This window comes from Eptatretus burgeri, chromosome 5 (assembly GCF_056783735.1).
Source record: "Eptatretus burgeri isolate ZD-2024b chromosome 5, Ebu_testis_v1, whole genome shotgun sequence".
NCBI lineage: Eukaryota > Metazoa > Chordata > Myxini > Myxiniformes > Myxinidae > Eptatretus > Eptatretus burgeri.
Window position 1 is genome coordinate 34,755,660 of NC_140965.1, and position 8,728 is coordinate 34,764,387.

Below are 8,728 nucleotides of genomic sequence, written 5' to 3' on the forward strand. Positions count from 1 at the left end.
GCAACAGTATTCATTGTTTCCTTTTATTTTTTATTTTATTTCTCTTTTATTTCTCTTCTAAATCATATCTGCAGTAATAGATGTGACAAAACATAATTTACCAATTTAATTTGAATTATCTAATCAGCCTCCATATTTTAAATCCTGGACCACTTTTGTCTTTTACCCACTCCTGATCTGCACCATAAAGTTGATAACATAGGCTAAAAAACACATTTTAAAGTCCGATATGACACTGAATGAAAATAGTAAGTGAAACAAGCTTCAATTGAAGTTGGTCCTGGAATAATAAAACAATATTTCACACTTAAGTTATATAACTATAGTGTTAGTCTTTTGATTTAATGCAAAAACATCTCTCCACCTACACTTAGAGTTAGGTGCACTGGGACTGAACAGGCAGGATCGAGGCAACAATACTTTGGTTCACTGTAGGGTCGATTTGACAGGAATGGAATGCACTAACTGCAAGATATGATCTTGTGTTGCCAACTGCAAGAGGCTGCCAAAAGGTGGTCTCAGGACATTCTATAAAGCAACCTGACTCGATGTGGCATTGCTAATAGAATCAGCCATTCAAAACGGGCTTATGTCAAAACAAGTGGTTTGGATTGCAGTTATTGTTATTGAGAACAACAGTTATCATGAGTGAGAATAACTGCTTTCACTATAACCATCATTGAAATTTGCCTGGAGCATATGTGGGATTTCATCAACGTGTCTTTGTTTTACCAATGTGTTTGTTTTAGTGGAACAATCCTCAGATTGTATTAGTCATCCGGAATAATTGCATAGGATTTGCACAGAGGAATCCCCTCATTCGAAGGCCATATACAGGTGTATTTCATCAGCATTTTCCTGTTCTTGGCACTACCCCCTCACTTCCCTGCCATTTTGAAAGATCCTTGCTTGTTACTGCACACCTGAGCTCTCACCCTGTACTACTTCTTCCTCATTGCACCATACAGCATCTTGTCTATGCACAACCCCACAACAAGCTGCTTGGTTTGATCGACCATCTGCTTTTGAAATTCCCTCAAAATGATAGACCCGATATGATGGAATGCATTGCGTCGATTTCAAAGTATTATAGAGGTGGGGATTGATGTGTTGGATCTGATGACCATTTTCAGAAATTTGAACCAGAACAATTCCCAACTCTGCAAAGCGTTTCTGAGATTTTGAAAAGAGCAAAAAATCCATGGCGTATAAGGTTATAGATTACCTAAAGTCACCTTTGTTCACCACTGCTATATTGGGTGAGTGGCGTATACAGAGCCTCGCGGCTCTGAAAACGCCATAAAACTTAAAAAGAAGAAGCAGGAGAAGAAGAATAATATTCTTTCTCCATATTCAGTGAAGCGACGGGTGGAATGTGCTAGTACCAGGCAGTATTTGAAAGAGATTTGCAGTGCTTCCCCAGAGTGTTCACACGTCTTTTTACGATGCAGCAGTGCCGAGTGAGCGATGTGGGAAGGTGAGGTGCACGACGAGGTTTTACATATGCAGTTCAGTCATGTGTGCCAATTGTGTGCTACATTCCAGTGTTAATTAACAGGGAAATAAATAAATAAAAGAGTGTGTGAGTGTCATTGGTTATCTCCATTTTCGGGTTTCAGGAGGTGGAATGGAGTGCTTCCGGGACTCAAGGTATCCACCTCCGCTACGGTAAGAGATCACTGTTCATGGACCAAGCTGTTGAATTATTGTTGTTGTTGTTGTTGTAGTTGGGTGTGTGTGTGGATGTGTCACCTGCGCTACGGTATGCACTTCACTCTGCTAAACACAACAAAAAATACATCCTATTCTCCTTTGTAATTGGTCGATGGATGAAAGTACAAAGTGCAGGCCCTGCTGTGTTGTGCGGTGCCTCGGTGTCATCTGGTGCGATTTTTAAAAATTATTTTACATGAGATCACCTTGTTTCCCCCTTTTGTGTGATCTGCTTTCATTACCCCCACCACCAAAGGTGAATAAGTTATGTTTTTACCCCTCTCTGTCTGTCTGTCTGTGTGCAGGATATCTCAAAAAGTTGTTGACGAATCCGGATGAAATTTTGTGGACAGGTTGGGTGTCTTACAAGGACGAACTGATTAGATTTTAGTGAAGATCCGGATCCGGATCCGACTACAAGAATTATTGAAGTGATTCTTCACCATTGAGAGATGGGACCAAAAACGATATACAGCATGATATTTCAAAAATGTAATGAGCCTGATATGTTCTCGTGGATCAGGCATTACGTGGCAGAGGTATGCGCTCTCCAAGTGCCCTTCTTGTTGTTATTGTTCTTCACAACAATCAATCAATTATTCAATAGAATTATATCTTCCTCATGAAGTGATTGATTTTTTAAAAGGATGTTATTGTTGCATTAATTCTTGGACACGTTTTTACCCTGCACGCATAGCACAAAGCTAAGTTAAGCAATTAGGGCTCAAAACTTTCCATCACTTCTAAGTGAGCGACTGCCGCCAACATTTTAGAGCGGTGAAATCAAACTCACTGATATGCTCACCTCATTGCTGAAGTGATGATTACACCATGTTAAAATGGCGGTGGCCATCGTTAACCGGAAGTGACAGATATTCATCATGGTCATTGCCCCGCCTCACCCCCCCCCCCCAAAAAAAAAATTGGTTGACTTTGTCTCTCTGACAGACTCGGTCTGTGATCGAGGAACTACTTATTTTGAGCTAATTTAATATTTTGAACATTGTAGAACACGAATCTGGGCATGAACTTGCAGTTTAGCAGTACTTTGGCTCTGAATTGGCCAAATGTATGGCTCGAGCGCATATATGCGCACTTGCGTTATAGCATTTGCTTCATCTGTCTATCAGTCTGGCAATCAAACGAAATTGGAAATCATTTCAAACAGGAAACTTACTGTTTTATGGATGTAATAAAGTACACAAACCACAGGTTAAAAAATGAATAACTAATTTAACATTTCAAATAAGATGGTGAAAAAAAAAACAGGTGCATTAGTGGCAGTAAACTTCTGATTCAATGCTTTGTTTTTTTTTCTATGGCTTTTAAAACATTTATTTTATTTCAACTGAATTATACATTTGAACACTGGAGAAGAAAAATCGCCTTGTTTGCATTTCCAAATATCTTCAGTTTTACAGTACTTGGGAAAAAAAACAAAAAACTTTACACCATCTCGACCAATCAAATTTGCCGCGTGCTCTGAGGGTGGAGTAACAGCAAGATCAGACAAAAACATTGCAGTGCTAGCAATGTAACGACAGAGCTAACTTCGTCCAAAATATCTTTACCGTATTTTCCGGTGTATAAACCGCACATTTTTATCGGCAAAAAAAGGTAAAAGTTGGGGGTGCGGTTAATACACGGAATAGAAAACAAAAATCGGTCTTAAAAATAATCAATGCTGCATTTCAATTTTATTCCAAATGAACACTTCTTTTTAGGAGTTGGAATTGCTGTTAATCTCAATTCTGCCATTTAAATTTTGAAAATCGGTTCAGGTTAAGAGTTTGTACAGCATTTTATTAACCGTGTGTGGAAATTAAATAAAGTCATGCTGAGAAACGTCCAGAGACACCCGGAGTTTAGGTGCGTGGTGTACATTGAGTCTCGCGGCTCTGAAAACGCCATTAAACACAAAAGAAGAACACCTGGTCTCACATCAAAATAATTATTCGCAATTGCTAGAGTCTAAGTACAGAGCACGCACTTCAAATAAGTTTGCGCGCAAACTTACGTGCATTCGACAACAGGCTGGGTGGCAGTCATGTGACCCTCAAGAAGGGACACTTTGTGCTTCGCGAGTGCCTCAGCTTACGTCACCAGATTACGTTGCGTATCATACACGGCGGAAAGTGGACGCAGTGACGCGCTGCTCCAGTGCATGCTCCCATACCTGACCTGAGCTCCCCAAAGATGAGGTGGAGGAGGAGAGGAAATGGAGAGGACAGAGGAGAGGAAAATGGAGAGAGGGGAGGAGAGCAGGAATGAAGCTGCAGTCTCCCCACCCCATGCAGCACAGGAACTGGATGTATTTACACCGGGTGCTGGGCCCACTGAGGTGGGAAGGAAGAACATGGCAGAAAAGGCGGTTGGTCTGGTGGTGGGGTTGGAGGGTACAACCTCGACCAAAAAGACCCTGCTGCCAGGGGTTGAAAGTGATGGTTCCTCCTCCGATGATGCGGTGAAAGACACAGGAGAATATAAATTGAACAAGCGTCGAAGGAGGGGCCGTGAAGACGGAAGACCGCCTCGCCTCGGCAAGGCCCCACAAGGTATCTATTGACAACAGCCATCATGAAGAAACCTGTGGGGCGTAGATCTCCCCGGACACTGGGATGCTCACACAGGGCCGGGACAGAAAGGGGGTGGGGGGGGGCGTGATGCTGAGAACAGAGAGGAAAGTTTCCCCAGCTTTCCCTCCCCTGTTCCTTCTCACTCCAGGAGAAGCCCCCCACCCCTCATTTTTGTCCCCCCTCTGGCTGCTGTCGAGGCAATTGGGATAGAAAGGGTGAGACAATAAGTACACTTGTAATTTGACCTCTTGATTTTTGCTTATTTGGTTTTCTTTCTTTTGATATCTTCTTCGTTGATTCCTTCTTTTCTGTGTTTATTTAATTTCTCCTGATCAAACTTCTTTGATCATCCCTGACTTCTTGTTCTGTGTTTTCCTTGTTTGGTTTGTTGTTTTATTTTCCTTGATTTTTCCTTGTTTGGTTACTTGTTCTTTGATTTATTTTTGTTGTTGATTTTCTTGTTTGATTTCTTGTTGAGAGTTTTTTTTAACCCCCTTTTTTTTTTTTCAATAAAAACCCTCAATGTCCCCATCCACTTCACACATGTGGTCACCCAATGTTTTGATGAATATAACATAGATTTTATCCATATGCCAGGGCCTTCTCAGTCACCCGATCTGAACCCAATCGATGATTTATGGGATATTCTGGAACGATGCTTGAGGTTGTTTTCCACTTCCAAACAGATGCGAGTTGATTGACTTTCTCATGCAAGAATGGTGCTACACCCCTCCAGACACTGGTGGACTCTATTCCATGGCGCATACAGGCCGCACTTGGTGGCCCAACGACCTATTAGGTGACTTTAAATTGGTGTTTCCATTTTTCTGTGCACTACCGTATACAGCATATAAATGGTAAAATAACTCGTAAAAGCTGCACCTTTTTTACAGTGCAGGCACACAAAAAAACTACTCTTGCAAAACACAATATGGGATCTTTAATGTCAAACAGCATACACAACAGTTCTGAGTTATCATGCCAATCGCAAAATCAGTTATGTCACTCTCAAATCCTCGAGACTCTCGAACAAAATGGGCTTTTCCGATCGGTGAACTTGAAAATAATTTACAGTGACATTAATACCTTCTGCATTTTATGGTAATAAGTGTGGTGATAGCCTGGTGTTGGCTTAGTGGTTAGGGTGGTGGCTTGGGATCCCAGGGTCCTGAGTTCAAGCCATGTTGGCCGCTGAATTAATACACCAGGAGGTTGACTCAGCCTGTCATCCTTCCGAGGTCAGCAAAATGAGTGAGAGAGTGAGAGAGTGAGAGAGTGAGAGAGTGAGAGAGTGAGAGAGTGAGAGAGTGAGAGAGTGAGAGAGTGAGAGAGTGAGAGAGTGAGAGAGTGAGAGAGTGAGAGAGTGAGAGAGTGAGAGAGTGAGAGAGTGAGAGAGTGAGAGAGTGAGAGAGTGAGAGAGTGAGAGAGAGAGAGAGAGAGAGAGAGAGAGAGAGAGAGAGAGAGAGAGAGAGAGAGAGAGAGTGAGAGAGAGAGAGAGAGAGAGAGAGAGAGAGAGAGAGAGAGAGAGAGAGAGAGAGAGAGAGAGAGAGAGAGAGAGAGAGAGAGAGAGAGAGAGAGAGAGAGAGAGAGAGAGAGAGAGAGAGAGAGAGAGAGAGAGAGAGAGAGAGAGAGAGAGAGAGAGAGAGAGAGAGAGAGAGAGAGAGAGAGAGAGAGAGAGAGAGAGAGAGAGAGAGAGAGAGAGAGAGAGAGAGAGAGAGAGAGAGAGAGAGAGAGAGAGAGAGAGAGAGAGAGAGAGAGAGAGAGAGAGAGAGAGAGAGAGAGAGAGAGAGAGAGAGAGAGAGAGAGAGAGAGAGAGAGAGAGAGAGAGAGAGAGAGAGAGAGAGAGAGAGAGAGAGAGAGAGAGAGAGAGAGAGAGAGAGAGAGAGAGAGAGAGAGAGAGAGAGAGAGAGAGAGAGAGAGAGAGAGAGAGAGAGAGAGAGAGAGAGAGAGAGAGAGAGAGAGAGAGAGAGAGAGAGAGAGAGAGAGAGAGAGAGAGAGAGAGAGAGAGAGAGAGAGAGAGAGAGAGAGAGAGAGAGAGAGAGAGAGAGAGAGAGAGAGAGAGAGAGAGAGAGAGAGAGAGAGAGAGAGAGAGAGAGAGAGAGAGAGAGAGAGAGAGAGAGAGAGAGAGAGAGAGAGAGAGAGAGAGAGAGAGAGAGAGAGAGAGAGAGAGAGAGAGAGAGAGAGAGAGAGAGAGAGAGAGAGAGAGAGAGAGAGAGAGAGAGAGAGAGAGAGAGAGAGAGAGAGAGAGAGAGAGAGAGAGAGAGAGAGAGAGAGAGAGAGAGAGAGAGAGAGAGAGAGAGAGAGAGAGAGAGAGAGAGAGAGAGAGAGAGAGAGAGAGAGAGAGAGAGAGAGAGAGAGAGAGAGAGAGAGAGAGAGAGAGAGAGAGAGAGAGAGAGAGAGAGAGAGAGAGAGAGAGAGAGAGAGAGAGAGAGAGAGAGAGAGAGAGAGAGAGAGAGAGAGAGAGAGAGAGAGAGAGAGAGAGAGAGAGAGAGAGAGAGAGAGAGAGAGAGAGAGAGAGAGAGAGAGAGAGAGAGAGAGAGAGAGAGAGAGAGAGAGAGAGAGAGAGAGAGAGAGAGAGAGAGAGAGAGAGAGAGAGAGAGAGAGAGAGAGAGAGAGAGAGAGAGAGAGAGAGAGAGAGAGAGAGAGAGAGAGAGAGAGAGAGAGAGAGAGAGAGAGAGAGAGAGAGAGAGAGAGAGAGAGAGAGAGAGAGAGAGAGAGAGAGAGAGAGAGAGAGAGAGAGAGAGAGAGAGAGAGAGAGAGAGAGAGAGAGAGAGAGAGAGAGAGAGAGAGAGAGAGAGAGAGAGAGAGAGAGAGAGAGAGAGAGAGAGAGAGAGAGAGAGAGAGAGAGAGAGAGAGAGAGAGAGAGAGAGAGAGAGAGAGAGAGAGAGAGAGAGAGAGAGAGAGAGAGAGAGAGAGAGAGAGAGAGAGAGAGAGAGAGAGAGAGAGAGAGAGAGAGAGAGAGAGAGAGAGAGAGAGAGAGAGAGAGAGAGAGAGAGAGAGAGAGAGAGAGAGAGAGAGAGAGAGAGAGAGAGAGAGAGAGAGAGAGAGAGAGAGAGAGAGAGAGAGAGAGAGAGAGAGAGAGAGAGAGAGAGAGAGAGAGAGAGAGAGAGAGAGAGAGAGAGAGAGAGAGAGAGAGAGAGAGAGAGAGAGAGAGAGAGAGAGAGATATATATAGGTTTGTGGTTACCAAACTTAGTGTGTCGATTATCTTGCTGTTGCATGTGTGCAATGCAAGTTTTATGTCGTGACAATATACAGAAAAATGACAAAGTTTAGTGGAATTTTCTTTCAAGTTTGTCCTCTAATCAAATGAGGAAAAGCATGTTGGTAGTATCTTGCATTGCAGTTAAATGGTTGTCCCTAAATGAACCCCTTTGTAGATTTCATTGTACATTTAAAAGAAAATGTCACCCAACCCATTCTCTTTTATATCGCTCACTCACCGTTTTCAAAGACTTTCTGTTTCTTCTCGAGTCACTTGTAATATGCAAGTCAGAAGATCTGCGAATATCACTGGGGAGTTCAAATGAGGTTTGGTTTTCTCCAGCCTCTCTTATACATTTTCTTTTAGCAATGCCCCTCCCTCTATATGGAGGGTGGTACTAAAATCAGTTCAAAGATTTTGCAAACCTTTCCAACAACTGCTCTGGTTTACCTTGAGAAGATTTCACTCCCACACCTCAAAAATAATTTCGCTCACCCTCATGCTTTAGCATGATTACACATTTCAATGAATGAATGGAGAAATTGGTTTGGAGTATTGATTGTGTGATGGTACAGAGGTCCACATGATGGTACAGAGGTAGCTTTTAGGCTATTGGTGTGGGTTTGATTTCTGACCGACGATAAACTATCGGATCGGTATTTCACAAGTTCATTGTTGCAATGTGCACCATCCCTTCAGTGGACATTAAACTGGGTGTTTCATCTGCTGGCAATCGATTGTAAATGGAAGTTAGATATACAAAGATGTACAAGGATACACTACTGTACAAGCATACATGTCCACCCCTTTTTCTGCTGACCTGTTCATGTAGCAAAGCTTTCAAATCTGTATTCCAGGGTCTTCAACCATATTTATTATGAGCAAATACAACCCATCGCTTAGCTGATGGGAATACTGAGTAGGGGGGAGGGGGTGGGAGTAAGAAGAAGGGGAGGGAGAGAGAGGAGGGAGATGGAGTCGAGGGGAGTTGTGGGAGAGGGCAACAGGGGAGGGGGAGGGAGGGAGAGCTGAGCATGGAGGGAGGTGGAGTGGGGGAGCTAGGAGGGGTGAGGAAGGGGGGAGAGTGAGGGAGGAGAGAGCGACGCCTCACCAAACATCGCTATACACTCCGGGAGGGGGGGCAAGGAGGACAGGGGGAAGTGGAGAGGGGGGGGTTGGAGGAGGTAAGCATGAGGGGAGGGGTTCTCCTCATGCGTTTGGTAATGGGATATGTG

At 43.9% G+C, this 8,728-nt stretch overlaps 1 protein-coding gene and 1 long non-coding RNA gene across 6 annotated transcripts in view; one reads left to right on the forward strand and one right to left on the reverse strand.

The window, feature by feature from the left end:
- LOC147026205 (flavin-containing monooxygenase 5-like) overlaps positions 1 to 7,872 on the reverse strand; it is an 82,023-nt gene extending 74,151 nt beyond the window's left edge. The window contains exons 1-2 of one of the 5 annotated variants that reach the window (XM_085881385.1): positions 7,732 to 7,750; positions 5,376 to 5,511 (exon numbers count right to left, since the gene is read on the reverse strand). In XM_085881385.1, coding sequence (XP_085737511.1) covers positions 5,376 to 5,384 — 9 coding nt within the window. In that variant the 5' untranslated portion in view covers positions 5,385 to 5,511; positions 7,732 to 7,750. Of the gene's footprint in view, positions 1 to 5,375; positions 5,519 to 7,731 lie in introns of those variants that run through there. The other 4 variants (XM_085881386.1, XM_085881387.1, XM_085881384.1 and 1 more) reach the window with 4 other exon arrangements.
- On the forward strand, positions 1,252 to 3,792 carry LOC147026207 (uncharacterized). The gene is made up of 3 exons (XR_015058159.1): positions 1,252 to 1,477; positions 1,620 to 1,668; positions 2,019 to 3,792. It is a non-coding gene; the product is annotated as an uncharacterized LOC147026207 (long non-coding RNA).
- Positions 7,873 to 8,728: the final 856 nt, after the last annotated feature.